Source organism: Staurois parvus, unplaced genomic scaffold (assembly GCF_062004578.1).
Source record: "Staurois parvus isolate SC_StPar_1 unplaced genomic scaffold, SC_StPar_1.0 ptg000140l, whole genome shotgun sequence".
Taxonomy (NCBI): domain Eukaryota; kingdom Metazoa; phylum Chordata; class Amphibia; order Anura; family Ranidae; genus Staurois; species Staurois parvus.
Window position 1 is genome coordinate 723920 of NW_028317936.1, and position 24089 is coordinate 748008.

General features: G+C 40.3%; 1 protein-coding gene across 1 annotated transcript in view; it reads right to left on the reverse strand.

The window, feature by feature from the left end:
* Positions 1–14382: 14382 nt before the first annotated feature.
* LOC149465207 (keratin, type I cytoskeletal 18-like) overlaps positions 14383–24089 on the reverse strand; it is a 66234-nt gene continuing 56527 nt past the window's right edge. The window contains exons 8-9 of the mRNA XM_089673536.1: positions 18319–18347; positions 14383–16486 (exon numbers count right to left, since the gene is read on the reverse strand). Of these exons, the coding sequence (XP_089529662.1) occupies positions 16371–16486; positions 18319–18347 (145 nt within the window). The 3' untranslated portion in view covers positions 14383–16370. The remainder of the gene's footprint in view (positions 16487–18318; positions 18348–24089) is intronic.

Below are 24089 nucleotides of genomic sequence, written 5' to 3' on the forward strand. Positions count from 1 at the left end.
CTCTCCTATTGGTCCTCTACCGGCCAGTGAGATGGCAGAGCTCCGTGCGTTGTCATGGAGACCTATAGGAGGTTCAAATCCGCCAATTGGGAAATGCGGTATCTGGTGACATTGAGAAGGGCGGGGCTGAGGACAAGGGAGGCGGGGCGGTCGGTGTGCTGTGTTGAAACTGGAATAGACTGGGAGGCCAAGGAGGACGTTACCTAAGGAGTCTGGGCGGAGCTGGGCGGAGCTGGGCGGACGGTGTTGAGTTGTTTGAGAGTAAAAAGTGTGTGAGTAGGCGGGGCGGAAGGCCGGGGGCGGGACCTAAAGATGGTGGGCGGAAGATGGGCAGCTGTAGTAGTATTCTGCGCCCCTGTGTCTTCTGGGCATGCGTCTCCGTACAAGTGATCATAGGTATCTGCATCAATACGAGTCCCCGGGGAGGGGGGGGTGCACCTATCTCTGAGGGGGGGTCAGTAAGGCTGGGGGGGTCTATCAGTTCTAGCAGGGAAGGATGTGGGGGTCTTTCAATCTGTGGGATGCCTGTCACTCTGGGGGTGCTCTGTCAGTTTGGGGCGGTCAGTGGAGAGAAGGGGGAAGTAGTTGGGGGTGTCAGTCCGGGTAAACGGGGGTCTGCTAGTGGAGGGCTGTGCCAGTAGTTGGAGGTCTGTCAGGGGGGGGGGGGGGGTGTCAGTAGTTGAAGACCTGTCAGTGGGGGGGTGGTGCCAGTAGTTGGGGGTCTGTCAGTGGGGGGGGTGTCAGTAGTTGGGGGTCTGTCAGTGGGGGGGGCGGTGTCAGTAGTTGGGGGTCTGTCAGTGGGGGGGCGGTTTCAGTAGTTGGGGGTCTGTCAGTGGGGGGGGCAGTGTCAGTAGTTGGGGGTGGGGGTCTGTCAGTGGGGGTGCGGTTTCAGTAGTTGGGGGTCTGTCAGTGGAGGGCGGGGTCAGTAGTTGGGGGTCTGTTAGGGGCAGGGGCAGTAGTTGGGGGTGGGGGTCTGTCAGTGAAGGGCGGTGTCAGTAGTTGGGGGTCTGTCAGTGGAGGGCGGTGTCAGTAGTTGGGGGTCTGTCAGTGGAGGGCGGGGTCAGTAGTTGAAGACCTGTCAGTGGGGGAGGGGTCAGTAGTTGGGGGTCTGTCAGTGGAGGGAGGAGTCAGTAGTTGGGGGTCTGTCAGTGGGGGGCGGTGTCAGGTGTGGGTGGGGTCAGTAGTTGGGGGTGGGGGTCTGTCAGTGAAGGGCGGTGTCAGTAGTTGGGGGTGGGGTCTGTCAGTGTAGGGCGGGGTCAGTAGTTGGGGGTGGGGGTATGTCAGTGAAGGGCGGTGTCAATAGTTGGGGGTCTGTAAGTGGAGGGCGGTGTCAGTAGTTGAAGACCTGTCAGTGGGGGAGGGGTCAGTAGTTGGGGGTCTGTCAGTGGAGAGAGGTGTCAGTAGTTGGGGGTCTGTCAGTGGGGGGCGGTGTCAGTAGGTGGGGTCAGTAGTTGCGGGAGGTGTCAGTAGTTGGGGGCCTGTCAGTAGAGGATGGTGTCAGTAGTTGGGGGTGTGTCAGTGGAGGGCGGTGTCAGTAGTTGGGGGTGAGGGCAGTGTCTGTAGTTAAAAACCTGTCAGTGGGGGAGGGGTCAGTAGTTGGGGGTGGCGCCTGATTTAATATTGTTAAGACTTCCCCGGCCCCCCAATCATACATGATAAAATTATTATATTTTAGGGTGACAATTGTCCCTCTGGTCCACAAGGAAGCTCTCGGGGGGGGGGGGGGGGGGGGCTCCCCGGTATCATTGATTCTTGTGGTAAACGGAAGAAACGGTGTCATTATCCTCTGGCTTTATCCCGCGCCTCCATTGTAGCATCTCGTTATGTTCCTGAACTCCTTCCATGTATTCTTGTTTATTTCAGATTAATAAAATATTCTGATTTGAAATTTAGTTTTGAGAGGAAAGACACTTGTCAAGTCCCAGACAGTATTTTTTTAGGACATACAAATGTAAATTTATAGTAAAAAATGAAAACCAACAACACCAAAAGTAAGCTCCACCCGCCTAAAAAAAAATATATATATATATATATCAGCATAAATGAGTCCACCCCAACAGGTTTGGCAGAAAACTTTCCTTCATTTTCTATGGGACACTATACTACAGAATCCCGCCACAAATGCAGCCCATTGGTTGCAAACAAGATTTGTTCATTTGCGCACACCAAAAAAGGACTTTTCCTAACAAATTCATCCAAGACCATGTTGCAGAAATGAACACACCCCAACGAAAGTCTTGGGAGCAAAGCTAAATTTTAGACAACAAAATCCTAATGAACAAGAATTCAATTCCAGGTAAGTCTAATTCATTAAACAGGTGTCCAGCAGACAGGTGATTATAAAGGGGCGGTACTTAACAGAAAACCCCTCCCATTTCATGCTGTCCGTAATGGCACCGTATGGAAGAGAAATGTCACAAGGCCTGAGAAAGACAATAATTTCTTTACACAAGAAAGGCGAAGGCTACAAGAAGGTCAGCACAGCTTTACTGATCAGTCAGAATACTGTAGCAAAAGTTACACAAAAATGTAACAAAGATGGAACTGCAACCATCTCACAGAGACGTCCAGGCTGTCCACGAAAGTTAATACCTCGACAGGAGCGTCTTCTGATGAGAAGGGTTGAAGAAAATCGCCATGCAAGTTCACTGCAGTTATCTAAAAAAGTAGAAAGCAAACTGGGGTGATTGTTGCCCGTGACACAATACGGCATACACTGCAGAGGAATGGCATGCATGGGTGTCGTCCACGAAAGAAGCCTCTCCTAAAGCCCATGCACAAAAAAGCTCGCCTAGAATTTGCCAGGACCCATGCTGAAAAAGAAGAAGACTACTGGGACTCTGTACTCTGGAGTGATGAGACCAAGATAAATGTTTTTGGAATTGACAGGGCGGCACGGGTGCACAAATAACATATATAAGTGATTTTGCATTTCCGGGTAGGGGGCACGGGCACTCCCTACCCACGCCACCATTCGCTGCCGCATCTGTCAATCACTCGCCAGCGCCCGGTGTAATTACTCGCCAATGCCTGGTGATTTACAAGGATCTCCGATGGGGAGGAGGACTGTTTTGTTTACTAACAGTCCTCCTGCGTCAGCTCGGGCACACTGCACAACACAGCCATCCACAGCAGTGTGGTTATAGTGGAGCACCAACACACCACCCCCTAGTAAAACACCCAGCACACAGTTAACCCTTTGATCGCCCCTCATATTAACCCCTTCCTGCTCAGTGCCATTAGTACAGTGTCAGTGCTTTTTTTTTTTAGCACTGATCACTGTATTGGTGTCACTGGGGAAGTCAGTGACACCAAGTCAGTTCACCCCAGTGTCACTATAAGTCGCTGGTCACTGCCATTACTAGTAAAAATGAAAAAAAAAATCCCAGTATCTATACCGCTCTTTGAAAACGCTAAAACTTTCATGCAAACCAATTCATTTACACGTATTGGGATTTTTCTTTAGCAAAGAGACGGAGCAGAATACATTTTGACGTAACTTTATGATGAAATTGGATTTTTTAAAAATTTTTTACTGGACATGTTTAATAGCAAAAAGTCAAATATATTGTTTTTTCTCAATATTTTCAGTCTTTTTTTTTTATAGTGCAAAAAATAAAAATGCACAGGCGATCAAATACCACCGAAAGAAAGCTCTATTCATGGGAAGAAAAAAAAAGGATGTAAATTTAATTTCGGTGCAGTGTTGCATGACTGCTCAATTGTCAGTTAAAGTAACGCAGCGCCATAGCACAAAAAAATGGCCTGGTCAAGAAGGGGGGGAAACCCTCAGGAGGGCAAGTGGTTAAAACGGTATGGCGTCGCAAAGGTGAGGAGTACAAAGAAAAATGCATGGTGCCTACTGTGAAACGTGGTGGCAGTGTCCTTCTGTGGGGCTGCATGAGTGCTGCTTGTGTCGGGGAGCTGCATTTCATTGATGGTGTCATGAATTTACAGATGTACTGCTCTATAGAGAAGATGCTACCATCACTCCATGCCCTTGGTCATCGTGCACTTTTCCAACATGACAATGATCCCAAACACACATCTAAGGCCACTGTTGTGTTTCTGAAGAGTGAAAGTGATTCAGTGGCCAAGTACGTCTCTTGATCTGAACCCAGACAAGTGGAGCATCACTCTCCATTCAGCATCCAGGCTCTAAAAGAGGTCATTCCTGAAGAATGGAAAGAGATCGATGTTGCAATATGTCGCCAATTTGTTCATTCCACGCCTAGAAGCCTTGGTGCCGTCCTTACAAATCATGGAGATCATACAAGATACTAGATGGAGGGGTTTTTGTTGTGGGGGGATTCATTTTTGCATCAACTCGTTTGAGTAAAACTGAAGATTTTGTCATCTACGTTCTATTATTAACTTTACTGTAATGAGCCGAACAAATGTTCTATAAAACTATTTTGTCAAAATTTTGGAAATTGTTCTTGTGTGTTCATTGAGATATTGATTCAAAGTTTACTTTTCAAAAGGGGTGTACTCATTTATTCTGAGCATTGTATATAATATATATATATATATATATATATACATACACGGGGCAGCACAGTGGCCAAATGGTTAGCACTTCCGTCTGGCAGTACTAGGGTCGTTGGTTTGAATCCCAGCCACGGCACCTCCTGCCTGGAGTTTGCATGTTCTCCCTGTGTCTGCGTGGGTTTCCTCCGGGTACTCCGGTTTCCTCCCACATTCCAAAGACATGCTGGTAGGTGAATTGGATCCTGTCTAAATTGTCCCTAGTATGTGTATGTATGAATGTGAGTTAGGGACCTTAGATGGTACACACCTCGACTGTTAGGGACTGATGTGAATGTACAATATATACAGGTGAAACTCGAAAAATTAGAATATCGTGCAAAAGTTCATTTATTTCAGTGCAGCAACTTAAAAGGTAAAACTAATATATGAGATAGACTCATTACATGCATAGCAAGATAGTTCAAGCCGTGATTTGTCATAATTTTGATGATTATGGCTTACAGCTCATGAAAACCCCAAATCCACAATCTCAGAAAATGAGAATATTACATGCAATCAATAAAACAAGGATTGTACATAGAACAATATCAGACCTCTGAAAAGTATAAGCATGCATATGTACTCAGTACTTGGTTTGGGCCCCTTTTGTAGCAATCACTGCCTCAATGCGGCGTGGCATGGAAGCTATCAGCCTGTGGCACTGCTGAGGTGTTATGGAAGACCAGGATGCTTCAATAGCGGCCTTCAGCTCTTCTGCATTGTTCGGTCTCATGTCTCTCATCTTTCTCTTGGCAATGCCCCATAGATTCTCTATGGGGTTCAGGTCAGGCGAGTTTGCTGGCCAATCAAGCACAGTAATCCCACAGTCATTGAACCAGGTTTTGGTGCTTTTGGCAGTGTGGGCAGGTGCCAAGTCCTGCTGGAAAATGAAGTCAGCATCCCCATAAAGCTCGTCTGCGGAAGGAAGCATGAAGTGCTCCAAAATCTGATAGACAGCTGCGTTGACCCTGGACTTAATGAAGCACAGTGGTCCAACACCAGCAGATGACATGGCTCCCCAAATCAACACAGACTGTGGAAACTTCACACTGGACTTCAAGCATCTTGCAGTGTGTGCCTCTCCATTCTTCCTCCATACTCGGGGTCCTTGTGCCTCTCCATTCTTCTTCAATACTCGGGGTCCTTGTGCCTCTCCATTCTTCCTCCATACTCGGGGTCCTTGGGCCTCTCCATTCTTCCTCCATACTCTGGGTCCTTGGGCCTCTCCATTCTTCCTCCATACTCTGGGTCCTTGGTTTCCAAATGAGATGCAAAAGTTGCTCTCATTAGAAAAGAGGACTTTGGACCACTGAGCAACAGACCAGGTCTGTTTTTCTTTAGCCCAGGTAGGACGCTTCGGACGTTGTTTGTTGTTCAGGAGCGGCTTGACAAGAGGAATACGACATTTGAAGCCCATGTCGAGGATCCATCTGTGTGTGGTGGCTCTTGATGCACTGACTCCAGCCTCAGTCCACTCCTTGTGAAAGTCCCCAACACTTTTGAATGTCCTTTTCCTGACAATCCTCTCCAGGCTGCGGTCATCCCTGCTGCTTGTACACCTTTTTCTTCCACACTTTTCCCTTCCACATAACTTTCTATTAATGTGCTTTGATACAGCACTTTGGGAACATCCAACTTCTTTTGCAATTACCTTTTGAGGCTTTCCCTCCTTATGGAGGGTGTCAATGATGGTTTTCTGCACAACTGTCAGGTCAGCAGTCTTTCCCATGATTGTGATTATTACTGAACCAGACTGAGAGACCATTTAAAGGCTCAGGAACCCTTTGCAGGTGTTATGGCTTAATTATCTGATTAGAGTGGGACACTTTGAGCCGAGAATATTGCACCTTTTCACAATATTCTCATTTTCTGAGATTGTGGATTTGGGGTTTTCATGAGCTGTAAGCCATAATCATCACAATGATGACAAATCACGGCTTGAACTATCTTGCTTTACATGTAATGAGTCTATCTCATATATTAGTTTCACCTTTTAAGTTGCATTACTGAAATAAATTAACTTTTGCACCATATTCTAATTTTTCGAGTTTCACCTGTATATGTAAAGCGCTGCGTAAATTGACGGCGCTATATAAGTACCTGAAATAAACAAATAAATATACTGTATGTATATATATATATATATATATATATATATATATATACCGTATTTTCCGGCGTATAAGACGACTGGGTGTATAAGACGACCCCCCTACTTTTCCTGTTAAAATATAGGGTTTGGGCTATACTCGCCGTATAAGACTACCCCTCTACCAACCAATCACGGCAAGCGATGTACCAGTATTTTCTGTGCACACTGCATACAAAGCCTGCTTGGATTGGGTGGGTCAGCTCTCCCTGCCTGCCCAGCCCTGCCTGTCTCCAAGATGATCCGAGCGGTACCATAAATTGCACAAAACTGCCACATTATAATATTAATAATTAATTACCGTATTTCATAGAAATGAAGGGGACAAGGTCGGATGCAGCAGTACCATACCGGTACTTCCGAGCTGACGCTTCTGCGCATGTCTTCGGCAGCAGTAGACGATCGCTGATCACCATTCCTCGCAGAACTGCATGAGACGTCGGATGCAGCCGTTCAGTGCTCGATTGATCGTGACTGAAACTGTGACATGCGCAGAAGCCGCTACCCGATGTGTATCCCTTCTCTGCATATCACAGTTTCAGTCAAGCTCAATCGAGCACTGCTGCATCCGACGTCTCATGCAGTTCTGGGAGCTATGGTGATCTACTGCTGCCGAAGACATGCGCAGAAGCGTCAGCACGGAAGTACGGTAAGGTTTCAGCCCAGTACCCGGCGTATAAGACGACCCCCGACTTTGTAGAAGATTTCCAGGGGTTAAAAAGTCGTCTTATACGCCGGAAAATACGGTATATATACACATTCGATATTTAGACCGATCATTTCTTTGTGAGTGGGCAAACATTCAAAATCAGCAGGGGATCAAACAGGGATTTCATTCACTGTATATACTGTATATATACCATGATTTTTAAAATATATTTTCATATTTTTGTTCCATGTGGGAAATTCTGAGGCCCAACCCCACCCCTCCCACATACATACAGTGGGGATCGAAAGTTTGGGCACCCCAGCTAAAAATTTGTATTAATGTGCATAAAGAAGCCAAGGAAAGATGGAAAAATCTCCAAAAGGCATCAAATTACAGATTAGACATTCTTATAATATGTCAACAAAAGTTAGATTTTATTTCCATCATTTACACTTTCAAAATAACAGAAAACAAAAAAATGGCGTCTGCAAAAGTTTGGGCACCCTGCAGAATTTATAGCATGCACTGCCCCCTTTGCAAAGCTGAGACCTGCCAGTGTCATGGATTGTTCTCAATCATCGTCTGGAAAGACCAGGTTATGTCAATCTCAAAGGTTTTAAATGCCCAGACTCATCTGACCTTGCCCCAACAATCAGCACCATGGGTTCTTCTAAGCAGTTGTCTAGAAAACTGAAACTGAAAATAGTTGACGCTCACAAAGCTGGAGAAGGCTATAAGAAGATAGCAAAGCGTTTTCAGAGGTCAATATCCTCTGTTCGGAATGTAATTAAGAAATGGCAGTCATCAGGAACAGTGGAAGTTAAAGCAAGATCTGGAAGACCAAGAAAAATATCAGACAGAACAGCTTGCAGGATTGTGAGAAAAACAATTCAAAACCCACGTTTGACTGCACGATCCCTCCAGAAAGATCTGGCAGACACTGGAGTTGTGGTACACTATTCCACTATAAAGAGATACTTGTACAAATATGGTCTTCATGGAAGAGTCATCAGAAGAAAACCTCTTCTACGTCCTCACCACAAAAATCATCGTTTGAACTTTGCAAATGAACATATAGACAAGCCTGATGCATTTTGGAAACAAGTTCTGTGGACCGATGAGGTTAAAATTGAACTTTTTGGCCGGAATGAGCAAAGGTACGTTTGGAGAAGAAGGGGCACAGAATTTAATGAAAAGAACCTCTGTCCAACTGTTAAGCATGTGATTGGATCAATCATGCTTTGGGGTTGTGTTGCAGCCAGTGGCACAGGGAACATCTCACGAGTAGAAGGAAAAATGAATTCAATAAAATTTCAGCAAATTTTGGATGGTAACTTGATGCCATCTGTGAAAAAGCTAAAGTTAAAGAGAGGATGGCTTCTACAAATGGATAATGATCCCAAACACACCTCAAAATCCACGGGGGATTACATCAAGAGGCGTAAACTGAAGGTTTTGCCATGGCCTTCACAATCTCCTGACCTCAACATAATTGAAAATCTATGGATAGACCTTAAAAGAGCAGTGCGTGACAGACAGCCCAGAAATCTCAAAGAACTGGAAGACTTTTGTAAGGAAGAATGGGCAAAGATACCTCAAACAAGAATTGAAAGACTCTTGGCTGGCTACAAAAAGCGTTTACAAGCTGTGATACTTGCCAAAGGGGGCAGTACAAGATATTAACTCTGCAGGGTGCCCAAACTTTTGCAGACGCCATTTTTTTGTTTTCTGTTATTTTGAAAGTGTAAATGATGAAAATAAAATCTAACTTTTGTTGACATATTATAAGAATGTCTAATCTGTAATTTGATGCCTTTTGGAGATTTTTCCATCTTTCCTTGGCTTCTTTATGCCCATTAATACAAATTTTTAGCTGGGGTGCCCAAACTTTCGATCCCCACTGTACATATACAACGGTAAACACAGCCATTGGGGTGCCTACGGGTGAAAACATTGAGACAGGCAAGCCAGAATGGGAGCAATATTAGCAGGTCCATAATCCATGGTTACCTCTAAACTGATGACCCATAGGGGCCTATGGAAAATTTAGGGTACTGAAGTTTTTCATTGTTTTACAGGTGTGTGCAATGTTAGGCTTCACCTTCATCTTTTATATAAAAAAAGGAGTAATACATTGCATTTGTGAACCCTAAAATAATAGGGACTACCGCCATTTTATTCCCCAGGGTCTCTCTCTTCATAACATATATTTTGTTGGGGGGGGGGGGGGGGGTTAATCTTCAGGCCTAAAATTATTTTCTGAACATGTGTTCAGAAAGAAAAGAAAAGGATGTTCAAAAACACTCAAATTTGCACTCAATGACACCAATGCTGGGGATTATCATTGCACTCACTGACACCAATGATGGGAGTTATCATTGTACTCATTGACATGAGTGTTGGGGGTTATTATTGCATCCACTGACACGAGTGCTGGGGGTGATTATTGCACTCATTGACACCAATGGTGGGGGTTATTTTTGCTTCCATTGACACCAAAGACGGGGGTTATTATTGCACTCACTGACACCAATGCTGGGGGTTATTATTGCACTCACTGACACCATGTTGGGGGTTATTATTGCACTCACTGACACCAATGCTGGGGGTGAATATTGCACTCATTGACACCAATGATGTGGGTTATTATTGCACTCACTGACACCAATGCTGGGGGTTATTTTTGCTTCCACTGACACCAATGCTGGGGTTATTATTACATCCAATGACACCAATTTTGGGGGTTATTATTGCATCCCATGACATCAATGTTCAGGGTTATTATTGCATCAAATGACACCAATGTTGGGGGGTTATTATTGCATCCAATGACACCAATGATGGGGGTCATTATTGTATTCACTGACACCAATGATGGGGGTTATTATTGCATCCAATGACACCAATGTTGGGGATTAATATTGTATCCACTGACACCAAACAATGGGGGTTATTATTGCATCCAATAATACCAATGTTGGGGATTATTATTGTATCCACTGACACCACCAATGATTGAGATTATTATTGCATCCAATAACACCAATGGTGGGGTTATTATTGTATCCACTTACACCATTGATGGGGGTTATTATTGCATCCAATAATACCAATGTTGGAGGTTATTATTGTATCCACTGACACCAATGTAGGCAGTTATTCTTGCATCCAATGACACCAATGGTGGGGGTTATTATTGCATCCAATAACACCAATGTTGAAGGTTATTATTGCATCCACTGACAACAGTGTTTGGGGTTATTATTGTATCCACTGACACCAATGATGGAGGTTATTATTGCTTCCACTGATACCAATGGTGGGGGTTATTATTGCATCAAGAGACACCAATGTTGGTGGTTATTATTGTATCCACTGATACCAGTGTTGGGGTTTATTGTATCCACTGACACCAATGCAGGGGGTTATTATTGCTCCAACTTCTTCAAAGTGCCTTGCGATACACTGCAGAAAATACATCAGGATGATGAGGTGTGAAAATGCGCTGCTGTTGTGCTTCCCTCTGGAAGTGTCATGGCCGCACTTGAGGCCCTCTATAATTTTCCCATTTACCAGCACTGCTATAGAAGCTGCCAATCACTGTATCAGACACTGCTAACTCAGTCATCTCCTCTATTTTCCGGTTCCCGTGCCAAGTGGATACCCTGCTGCAATGAGAACACAGGAGGTTGGCCACTCAGTAGAGGCGCCATTTAGAGATCTCCACCTCATCCAATCAGAGAAAAATTAGCATGCATTGAGAAAAAGCAAAGCGTTCTCTGAATGGCGCGCGTACCCAGCAACCAACCTCCTGTATTCATAATGCAGCAGGGGCAGCCGCTCGGACCCGGAAGCTGGAGATCACTGGAGTGGAAGGTTCCAGCTTCTAGAGCAGTGGTCTTCAAACCGCAGCCTAGGGGCTGGATGTGGCCCTTTGCCTGCCTTAGGATAGAAGATGGAGCCTGTTTATGGTTGTTTGTTGGCCCAGTCTACATATTAAGCCAATGGCTATGCTAATTCTATGCTATTCTATTCTATGTCAATTCTTCACAAATCAACCTCCTAATATCTCCGCATGCTGCTCTTCAGGTGGCAAATATTTTCGGCTTTGATCCAGACTACATCATGCTGTTTCTTTATCCATCCTTTGCACCCACTTGATTGCACTGGCATGATCCAGAATTTTTTGGTATACAAACTTGAGAAGGTCTTCTCTATATAGTGTGTATCCCAAAAAATTCTGGATCATGCCAGTGCACTCAAGTGGGCGCTAAAGATGGATAAAAAGCATCATGATGTAGTCTGGATCAAAGCCGAAAATATTTGCCATATGACGTCTTCTTCCTCTTCTCTATTCTTCTCCCTCTCTTTTGGTGTTGTGGTAGATACAATCGTATCTCTAGACCAGCCATCCTCAACCATAGTTGCATGGCTTCCTAAGGTTCATCCAGAGGTTCCTAGACCTGTGGCCGGTTGACCTCCCAACTGATGGTGACTACCTAGGTGTGAAGCTCAACACCTCTTGGCAGGGCCATCAGCATGACACCAAAGATCTTTTTAGCTATCTGAAAGGGTGGAATTCTCAACCAGAGTTCCATGGTTCCCTAGGGTTCCTCCAGAGGTTCCTAGATCTCATTATTTTAAGGAGGAAAGGTCTAAAAATCATGCAGGCAGTGTTATTAATCATGGGTAGTCCCAACACAACTGAAGGGTTCCATGCAGTGTGAACAATATCAGCTGTACCGGTTCCCCCTCCTTTATTGGAGGCTTCACTTCTTCGGAGGTCACATTGGTATCTTCTCCATCTCCAGACAGCTGTATGCTGGCAACCTTTCTTGGAGCTCTGCAAGGAAAAGTATTCCGGAAAAAAAAAATCACCATCACCCCCCACAAGTAGTAGAGTGTCACTATGGTGACAATGTACTGCTAGGGTGACAGTATGTTAAAAAAACATAAGTAATAATTTAAAAAAAAAATGTAAAAAACAAATTTTGAAAAATTATAATTTTTGTTATAAACTAATTTTGGGGGTTTTTTTTACTAAAAAGATAACTGAATAACTTTTGCCCAAGATTTATGAAGAAAGATTATTTATTTGCAATATTTTATAAGAAGAAAAACTTTTAAAAAATTTTTTTGGACTTTTTCATTTATATAGCAAAAAAATAAAAATCCCAGTGGTGAATAAATACCACCAAAATAAAGTTTTATCCGTCTTAAAAAAATGCAAAAAAATTCCTATGGGTACAGTGTTGCATGACCGTGCAATTGTCAAAGTGTGATAGCGCTGAAAGCTGAAAATTGGCCTGGACAGGAAGGGGGTGAAAGTCTCCGGACTGGAAGTGGTTAAAGTAAAAAAAAAAAAATCTCTTTCAATATCATGCCTGGGGAGTCCCCTTAAACTGCCTGCAAAGTTGCACATCTGTACAATGTTGAGAACCTGCTGCAGCAGGACTGACATTTAAAAGAAAAAAATTAAATTTTTATAAAAAAAAAAAAAGCGTGCCCCCCCCCCAATCCTTACCAGGCCCTGTAGGTCTGGTAGGATGGTTAGGAGGGACCCCACAGCAATTTAGTTTTTTTTTTAAGTGCATGCGGGTCCTCCTAAAACCCCTACCAGGCCCAGTCCTACACAAGACTTAAATCCCTCCTGAGTCTGTCTGCTTGACAATAACATTTAATTGGGTTAAATTAGGGTTTCTCAACCAGGGTTCCTTATGTATTATACATGGAGATCATTTCCCCCTTATGTATTATACATGGTGATCATATCCCCCCCTTATGTATTATACATGGAGATCATATCCCCCCTTATGTATTATACATGGTGATCATATCCCCCTTATGTATTATACATGGTGATCATATCCCCCTTATGTATTATACATGGTGATCATATCCCCCCTTATGTATTATACATGGTGATCATATCCCCCCTTATGTATTATACATGGAGATCATATCCCCCTTATGTATTATACATGGAGATCATATCCCCCCTTATGTATTATACATGGTGATCATATCCCCCTTATGTATTATACATGGTGATCATATCCCCCCTTATGTATTATACATGGTGATCATATCCCCCCTTATGTATTATACATGGAGATCATATCCCCCTTATGTATTATACATGGTGATCATATCCCCCCTTATGTATTATACATGGTGATCATATCCCCCTTATGTATTATACATGGAGATCATATCCCCCTTATGTATTATACATGGAGATCATATCCCCCCTTAATCTCCTCTTCTCAAGAGAGAATAAATTCAGATCTTCTAATCTTCCCTCATAGCTGAGCTCCTCCATGCCTCGTATCAGTTTAGTTGCCCTTCTCTGTACTTTCTCCACTTCCCCAATGTTCTTTTTGTGAATTGCTGCCCAAAACTGAACTGCATATTCCAGATGAGGTCTTACTAATGATTTGTACCGGGGGAAATTATATCTCTCTCTCTGGAGTCTAATACAAGAGAGGATTTTGCTCGCTTTAGAAACCGCAGCTTGGCATTGCATGCCATTATTAAGCTTGTGATCTACCAGAACTCCCAGATCCTTCTCCACCATTGCCCCCCCCCCAGATCCTTCTCCACCATTGACCCCCCCCAGATCCTTCACCATTGACCCCCCAGTTGTACTCCCCCTAGTATGTATGATGCATGCATATTCTTAGCCCCCAAGTGCAGACCCTTACGTTTATCAACATTAAACCTCATTTGCCACATAGTTGCCCAATTAAACAGTGCATTGAGATCGGCTTGTAAATTGGGGACATCCTGTAAGGACGTTTTTCCACTGCACAGCTTGGTGTCATCTGCAAAGACTGAAATGGAATTTATAATCCCAGACCCGATATCGTAGTTTTAGATATAGTCATTTTAGCAGGAATTCCTGAGACCAGAAAGGTATTTCAAGGGTTCCTTTGTGTTGAAAAAGTTGAGAAAGGCTGGGTTATACATTTTGTCCCCTAAACATATTACCATTTACAAAAATAGTGTCAAAGCAAATGTGCAGAGCAATAAAAGTATTATAACACCACAAACGTAATAGAGAACCTTGTCTGATTTATTTAGGGCACTAATAAGGGAAAACCAGTTGCACAAACAGAAAACTACATCAAATGTGAGTATTAGATTGGAACAACCAATAAACTGGCCAAGGCCGGAACACAATACACACACAGTATTACAATTATACTCCAAACAAAAACACAAGAAACCTGTCATCCACTTTTTTTGTTTTAACGCTTTTACACACATAAGCTACATGGCCAAACAATTGTGGACACCTGACCTTCACACCTGTCTGAGCTTGGTGGACATCTCATTCCAAAGGGATTTTGCTTGTGGGAATTTGTGCCCATTTGTCAGGTTGGTTACTGATGTTGGGCGAAAAGACCGAAAAGTTCAAATATGATTCCTCAGAAAAGTCATGGGCTCCCCAGAGGGTTCCCCATTCTTTACTACCTCCTTTTTCTTTCCTCCTTTCTTTCCCTTCTCTTTTTCTTACTTCCTTTTATTTTGCTAGGCCTTCAGATATCAGAGGCAATTAAGATAGGACCACCTGATCATCTTTGGTCCCTTTGAAACCTACCTCTGTTCATGATCAAATGCTGTGCACCTGGGAAGGCCCAATTTTAAGTGTTAGTCACCATGGCTGTCTCAGTAGCTCTGTTTTGTTATAGCCTGGCTCTTGGGATGGCTACACAAGTAATCATTGACCCCAAGTGCTGCTCTGCCTATCAAACCTGCGAGGCTTGGAGCCCCATATGTTCAATGCATATATTTATTACCTAAATTATATAAATTCTGTTTATCACAACCCCTTAAGTTGAAGTATTTGTTACAATTACACACATATTTTGTTGTTAATTCCATTCAGGTGCTGCTTAGAAGAATATTTGTTTATTTGACAGATGGCATGGTCCATTAATGTCCATTTCCTTTCTTTTTTCTGTAAGTCATGCATCGTGTTTTCCACAAAACCATCCCAATAAAAATATTGTTAAAGAAAAGTCTAAGAAGATTTGTCATCACTATTGGCATTCCAGTTCTTCCAAAAGGTGTTCAGTAGCGTTGAGGTCAGGTCTTTGTGAAGGCCACTTAAGTTCCTTCATACCATACTCATCAACCCATGTCTTTATGAAGTTGGCTTTGTGCACAAGGGCATAGTCATGTTGGATCAAAAAAGGGTCTTTTCCCAAACTGGTTTGAAGGGCACAATTTTCTAAAACGTCTATTACATCACTATCGGCATTACAATTCTTCCCGAAGGTGTTAAATAGGGTTGAGGTCAAAGCTTTGTGTAGGCCACTTACGTTCCTTCATACCCAACTCATCAACACATGTCTTTATGAAGTCAGCTTTGTGGACAAGGGCATAGTCATGTTGGATCAAAAAAGGGCCTTGCCCAAAGTGGCTGGTATTGCACACTTGTCTAAAACGTCTATAACATCACCATTGGCATTCCAACTCTTCCCAAAGGTGTTCAGTGGGGTTGAGGTCAAGGCTTTGTGAAGGCCACTCAAGTTCCTTCCTCCCATACACATCAACCCATGTCTTTATGAAGTTGGCTTTGTGCACAAGGGCATAGTCATGTTGGATCAAAAAAAGGGTCTTTGCCCAAACTGGTTGGAGGTTTACAATTATCTAAAATGTCTTTGACATTGCCAGTACCCTTCCCAGGAAACACCTAGGCCTCAATCATTTGAAGGGATTCTCACATATTTTGGCCTTTTATTGTAGAAGTGATGGTCAGGACTCCATTTATCATACATTTACGTTTGGCCATATAGCATACATCTATAAAGGAATAGGCTACACTAACACATATACCAAGCAATTTTCACTCCAGTTTAGAACTGGATTTGAACCCATATCCAATAAATGAAAAAACTTCAAATCATGGATAAAAAAATATCAGCCATTTTTCTCTACGCTGTACATTCCAACAACCAAATGGCTGGGATAACCGAGATGCTCTTGCAGGAGACACAATTATTAAGCAGGTGGATCAGGCAGTGACTGGATTGGCTAATTTTTCTCCGCATTCTCAAACTCCTCAACCTCACTGGATTCACCAACAATTTTCCCGTCCACTAGCGTCTGCGTGACAATCTTTACAATCTTCTTGGTTCGAATGTCAGGTTCTGCAAAACAAAAGATTTTTTTATATTTTGTTCCATGTAAGTATACAGAAGATCTCATATAAAAGCCATAAAGTATCTAAAAAGAAACAGTATTTCAAAAGTAACGTATTGCAGCTTGTCAGTTCTTAGATGTGGTGGTTGCATTCGTTTTCTTTTTTTTTTTCAGGACTTTTCCACTTATTTTCACCTGATAATCCTGTGAATAACATACTTTCTGGCTCTGGGTGGCCACACTCACTCCTGGAGGGAACCATGGTGGTCACACAGGCTGGACTACAAACATGTCTTTCTGTCTTCATCTCCATTACGTGGGGTGGTGTAGAGATTACTAGTTTACCGGAAATGCAGTGTCCTTGTCCCTTCCTGGTTCTGGAGCAGCCTACCAATGACGAGCTAGACCCACCCCCCTCCTCTGTTGGTGAATATGGTGACGTGCTGGGCCTACTGCATGCATGTCACATACTGTATCCCAACAGGCGATGGGGGCTCTGATGTTATTCGCCTAATGATGGAGAATGGGGGAGGGCCGAAACTAAAGTATTAAAAAACACAGAAAACAAAAAAGGAATAAAAAAAAAAAAGAACCCAATATATGAGCAGCTTGGTGGGATGAGGAGGAGCTAAGTCATCAGAATGGGTGAAGATCTGCTTTAAGAGAAAGCAACCTCTTTTATCTTGGCTAAACTACTGATCCCATCAATCCACTACATCCAGGAGATTAATAAAGGCAGACATGTCCAGCCTAGCAGCCTACCCACATGGAAGAAAAATATATTTGAAATATGTTTTAAAAAAATTCATCCCAAATATATTGACATATGTTTGAAATACTACAATTTTGGCCATATTCAATATATTTAAAAAATATATATATATATACTACATGTTGAAATGCGTTTTTATTACAAAATATATGAAAAATATTTTTAAAAATACATTTCAAATATACTGTATGCCTTTAAAAATACAAATCTACATTTGTGGAATGCATTTACAAATATATGGTAAAATATATGTTAAAACTACTTTTTGATATGTAAAAAAAAATCTGAAGAATATATTTAAAAAAATATTTTTTTATATTTTGTAATATATAAAAAATGAATTTCAACAAGCTATATATATATATATATATATATATATATATATATATATATTTTTTTTTTTTTTTTTTTTTAAATATATTGAATATGGACTTCTCACAGCCACATTATGAGATCTAAAAGGAGTGTATTTACAAAAAAAAAAATTGTTGAGCTATTCATCCTGTGGACCTGCATGTACTTAGTTCTCTGCAAATCAAATGTTATTTGACTATTTTCTCTCCAGGTCAAATGTTATGCATTGATAAATAATTGTAAATAAACAACAGAGGGCTCACCTAAGTACAGCAAGTTTAGAAATTTAGTGAAAACTTGCTGCACTTAGATGTGGTCCTCTTTTTTATTTATTGATACATAATTGCTTGGTTTGAGAAAATTCCACATTATGGCCACTAGATGGAGCTGACGATCATAGGAAATAAGTATTTATTTCCTATGATCATCAGCCATATCAAGTGGCCATAATGAAGTATTTTCCTGATTCACACATTTGACCTGGAGAAGAAACACCCTTTTTTGGATATAACTAATAGCACTTTGTATGTTTATATATAATTTATAAATAATTTTAGAATCCAATACTGGTTACCAGAGTCTTTTTTAATTTTTTTTTTAGATTCAGACTTGTGAATTATAATAGTATCCCTTTGTTTTTTTTTAAGTGAATTATAATAGTATCCCTCTGTTTTGTTTTTTTAAGTCAAAGTTAAAGGAATGTAGCTAACTTACGTTTTGGTTCAGGGATTACAATCTTCTCTCTGAAAATCAAACATATAAAAAAAAACATTAATAGAAAACTAGCAGGAGCAAACTGGTAAAAAGTACAGATTAGAGTGTTGTCACCAAGATTATTTTATTTTCTAAACTCTTCAGCGCTTGTACATGTACAACTCTTACAGACCCATAGCAATTTTTACATTTTCACAAAAAGTAATACATTTTTTCGAGGGGGGGAATTATAAAATCAACAGATAAAAAAATTTAAAAAATGTAAAAAATAAAAAAAAAACTTTCTGTTATTTACATAGTTACATAGTTAGTCTGGCTGAAAAAAGACAAAAGTTCAACCATAAAAAAAAAAAAAGTTATAATCTTATACCCACAGTTGATCCAGAGGAAGGCAACAAAAACCAGCAAAGCGTGATCATTATGATCGTTATTTTTGTAGGGATACATTTTATTTATTAATAATAAAAAAAACCTGTAAGATTCATCAATTACCTTGGTATTAAAGAAAATGGAAAATTGAATGACAGATACTTACTGTAATTTTCCTTTCCTGACGAGCTCCATGTCAGCCCAGCTGTGCTGACATGGAGCTTGCCAGGAAAATGCTATTCCTAAATCAGATGAAAAAAATCTTTGTTTTAAACAATGTTGGTTTAGAAAAAAAAAGACATTTTATTGTAAATATAAAGTATACATTTTCGCCTCTAATGTTTCCCATTTAAAATTACCTTATATTAAAATGATTTTTCTTCCAGTACAATAAGTGGCAAAATTATTTTCAATTAAAAAAAACACTGACAAAACTGACAAAAATAACAAGCAAAATAAATAAAAATTATACAAAGATAATAAATTAAAACAAAAACAATGGAAATCAGTAGACTTAGAATACTGTTTGAAAGAATACTATGGAAGAATTCAATAATATTTTATAACGTAATCAATAATCAAAAAATTATATTTTCACACAACTGTGTGATAATTGTCCCCATGGCTGTGGGAAATAATATTTTTTGATTAGTTATTACATGTTATACATAGGAAGGAAATAAGTATTTGCTCCCCTGCTGATTTTTTATGTTTGCCCCTCACAAAGAAATGATCGGTCTAAAAATCGAATGTTCGGTGTATTGTAACACTGAGAGACAGAATAGCAACAAAAAATTCAGCAGAAATGCATGCCTAACAAATGATGCACTGATTTGCATGTTCATGAGGGAAATAAGTATTTGATCCCCTTCACAAAACATGGCTTAGTACTTGATGGCAAATCCCTTGTTGGCAATCACAGAGGTCAGACGTTTCCTGGAGTTGGCCATCAGGTTTGCACACATCTCAGGAGGGATTTTGGCCCACTCCTCTTGGCAGATCCTCTCCAAGTCATTAAGGTTTGGTGGCTGACGTTTGGCAACTCGAACTTTCAGCTCCCTCCACAGATTTTCAATCGGATTAAGGTCTGGAGACTGGCTAGGCCACTCCAGGACCTTAATGTGCTTCTTCTTGAGCCACTCCTTTGTTGCCTTGGCCGTGTGTTTTGGGTCATTGTCATGCTGGAACACCCATCCACGACCCATTTTCAATGCCCTGGCTGAGGGAAGAAGGTTCTCACCCAAGATTTGATGGTACATTGCCCCGTCCATCGTCCCTTTGATGCGGTGCAGTTGTCCTGTCCCCTTAGCAGAAAAACACCCCAAAGCAGAATGTTTCCACCACCATGTTTGACAGTTAAGATGGTGTTCTTGGGGTCATAGGTAGCATTCCTCCTCCTCCAAACATGGGGAGTTGAGTTGATGCCAAAGAGCTCGATTTTGGTCTCATCTGACCACAACACTTTCAACCAGTCCTCCTCTGCATCAGTCAGATGTTCAGTGGCAAACTTCAGATGGGCCTGGACATGTGCTTTCTTGAGCAGAGGGACCTTGCGGGCACTGCAGGATTTCAGTCCTTGTCGGCGTAGTGTGTTACCAATTGTTTTCTTGGTGACTGTGGTCCCAGCTGCCTGGATATCATTGACAAGCTCCTCACATGTAGTTCTGGGATGATTCCTCACTATTCTCATGATCATTGACACTCCACAAGGTGAGATCTTGCATGGTGCACCAGCCCTAGGGAGACTGACAGTTGTTTTGTGCTACTTCCATTTGTGAATGATTGCCCCAACTGTTGTCACCTTCTCACCAAGCTGCTTGGTGATAGTTTGGTAGCCCAGTCCAGCCTTGTGAAGGTCTACAGTCTTGTCCCTGACATCCTTGGACAGCTCTTTGGTCTTTGCCATGGTGGAGAGTTTGGAATCTGATTGTTTGATTGCTCCTGTGGACAGGTGTCTTTTATACAGGTAACAACATGAGATTAGCAGCACTCCCTTTAAGAGACTGCTTCTAATCTCAGCTTGTTACCTGTATGAAAGACACCTGGTAGCCAGAAATCCTGCTTAATGATAGGGGATCAAATACTTATTTCCCTCATGAACATGGAAATCAGTCATCATTTGTTAGACATGCATTTCTGCTGAATTTTTTGTTGCTATTCTGTCTCTCAGTGTTACAATACACCGAACATTCGATTTTTAGACTGATCATTTCTTTGTGAGTGGGCAAACATTCAAAATCAGCAGGGGAGCAAATATGTATTTCCTTCACTATATATATATATATTTATGTATTGAATTCCTCCATGGTAGTCTTTCAAACGGTGCTCTAGATTTTTTTATTGTTATTGATAGTATTTGCCATAGAAGCCAGTAAGATAGGGGTTGGTAGATCCTCCAATTTTTGTCATTTTGTGAAAAAAAAAATATATCAGCAGAAATATAATAGCTATCAGGAGAAAAGAATGGAGGAGTTTATTCACGCTTATTATAGCTAACTAGGGCTAATAAAGTGGTTTTCCTGTAAATAAAAAGTATACATTTTATTCTATAATTTTTCTCATTTAAATTAACACTAAAATAGTTTTTTTTGCTGGTACAAAACATGGCAAAAAATTTTTGCAATTTACTTTGCTTTTTATGGAACACTGACAAAAATAACAAAGAAAATAAGTGAAAATGAAAGAAATGATGGTAAAAAAAATACAAATGTATAAAAAAATGAGAAAGGGGAGAAACGGAAGAGGGAGTTAATTCTGATGGATTAGGGTTAACAAAGGTTATAGGAATACATTTTATTAAAGGTTAAAGGAACTAAAGGTTTCTTTAGACTCCATTCACACCTCAGCGATTTGTAACTCAAAGCTTGAAGCTCCAAAACGCTTGAGGAGAAAAAAATAAATTATTCTCAATGGAGATGGTTCACATCTCCACTCCAAGTTGTCTAAAGTCAAACGCCTGAAGCTCAAACAAGTTCTGGAGTTTTTTTCATTGTGTGTTTTTTCTGCGCATTTTGTCTTGTGTTTTTGTGGCTTTCTCTGCTCAAATGAAAAAATGTATGAAAAATGTAAAAATAAAAATAAAAAATTCAAATAATAATAAATGAACAAATAATTGCTAAAAAAATAAAATAAATACACAAATAAATAAAAATAATCATAAATAAATAATAAAGTAAAGATATAATATGTAATAAATAAATAATATATAACCCCTAACCTTAAACCTTAAAAAAATTAATAAATAAACAAACAAATAAACAAATTAACTAACACCCTAACAAAAAACATTTTAAATAAGGGAATACCTTAAATAAATTCTTTCAAAATGCACATACAAATTTGCGACAAAATGCCTGAAAAAAACCTTCTAAAACACACATACAAACAGGTGAAAAACACTCAAAAACATGCATATAAATGCTCGAAAAATGCTCAAATATGCAACACTTGTGAATACAGGTTAAATTCACAAATAAAAATTCACGACAAAAATGCCTGAAAAAAAACTTTCAAAGAAACGCATCCAAACGGGTGAAAAACGCTCAAAAACAAGCATACAAATGGGTGAAAAACGCTCAAAACACACAAATTAACACCCTAACAAAACCATCCTAAAATGAATACCTTATAAAAATTCTTTAAAAATGCACATACAAATTCGCTGCAAAATGTCCAGGAAAAAACCCTTAAAAAACATGCATCCAAATGGGTGAAAAATGCTCAAAAACAAGCATACAAATGCTTGAAAAATGCTCTAAAATGCAACACTTGTGAATACAAGTTAAATTCACAAATACAAATTCACGCCAAAAATGCCCAAAAAAAACCTTTCAAAAAAACGCATCCAAATGGGTGAAAAATGCTCAAAAACAAGCATACAAATGCTTGAAAAATGCTCTAAAATGCAACACTTGTGAATACAGGTTAAATTCACAAATACAAATTCACGCCAAAAATGCCCAAAAAAACTTTCAAAAACACGCATCCAAAAGGGTGAAAAACGCCCAAAAACAAGCATATAAATGGGTGAAAAACGCACAACAAACACTCAAACTAACACCCTAACAAAACCATCCTAAATAAATGAATACCTTAAAAAAATTCTTTAAAAATGCACATACAAATTCACAACAAAATGCCAAAAAAACCTCCTTAAAAAACATGCATACAAACGGATGAAAAATGCTCAAAAACAAGCATAAAATGCTCGAAAAACACTAAAAAATGCAACATTTGTGAATACAGGTTAAATTCACAAATACAAATTCACGCCAAAAATGCCCAAAAAAAACCTTTCAAAAACACGCATCCAAATGGGTGAAAAATGCTCAAAAACAAGCATACAAATGCTTGAAAAATGCAACATTTGTGAATACAGGTTAAATTCACAAATACAAATTCACGCCAAAAATGCCCAAGAACAACTTTCAAAAACACGCATCCAAAAGGGTGAAAAACGCACAAAAACAAGCATACAAATGGGTGAAAAACGCACAAAAAACACTCAAACATCCTAACAAAACCATCCTGAAATGAATACCTTAAAAAAATTCTTTAAAAATGCGCATACAAATTCACAACAAAATGCCCCAAGAAAACCCTTAAAAAACACGCATACAAACGGGTGAAAAACGCTCAAAAACAAGCATAAAACGCTCGAAAAACACTCAAAAATGCAACACTTGTGAATACAGGTTACATTCACAAATAAAAAATTCTCGACAAAAATGCCCCAAAAAAAACCTTTTAAAAACACGCATACAAACGGGTGAAAAATGCTCAAAAACAACAATACAAACACTGGAAAAACACTCAAAAATGCAACACTTGTGAATACAGGTTAAATTCACAAATACAAATTCGCGACAAAAATGCCCGAAAAAAAACTTTCAAAAACATGCATACAAACAGGTGAAAAACAATAAAAAACAAGCATACAAACGGGTAAAAAATGCTCAAAAACAGGAATACAAACGGGTAAAAAATGCTAAAAAACAAGCATACAAATGGGTGAAAACGCTCAAAACACTCAAACTAACACCCTAACAAAACCATCCTAAAATAAATACCTTAAAAAAATTCTTTAAAAATGCACATACAAATTTGCGACAAAATGTCCGGAAAGAAACCCTTAAAAAACATGCATACAAACGCTTGAAAAACGCTAAAAAATGCAACACTTGTGAATACAGGTTAAAAGTGGTATTAAAGTAATTTTTTTCCTAAATCAGATACTATTAAGGCTTCATGTACACATAGGCGCTTCATATCGTGGGTGGAATAGCTGCAATTCTGCCAGCGTTTTGAAAACACTCTGTTAAAATGTGAAAACGCACATTAGCATGTGCAGGCACCATGAAAACACGGGACAAACAAAATCGCAGGATGCATGGTGCCCAAAA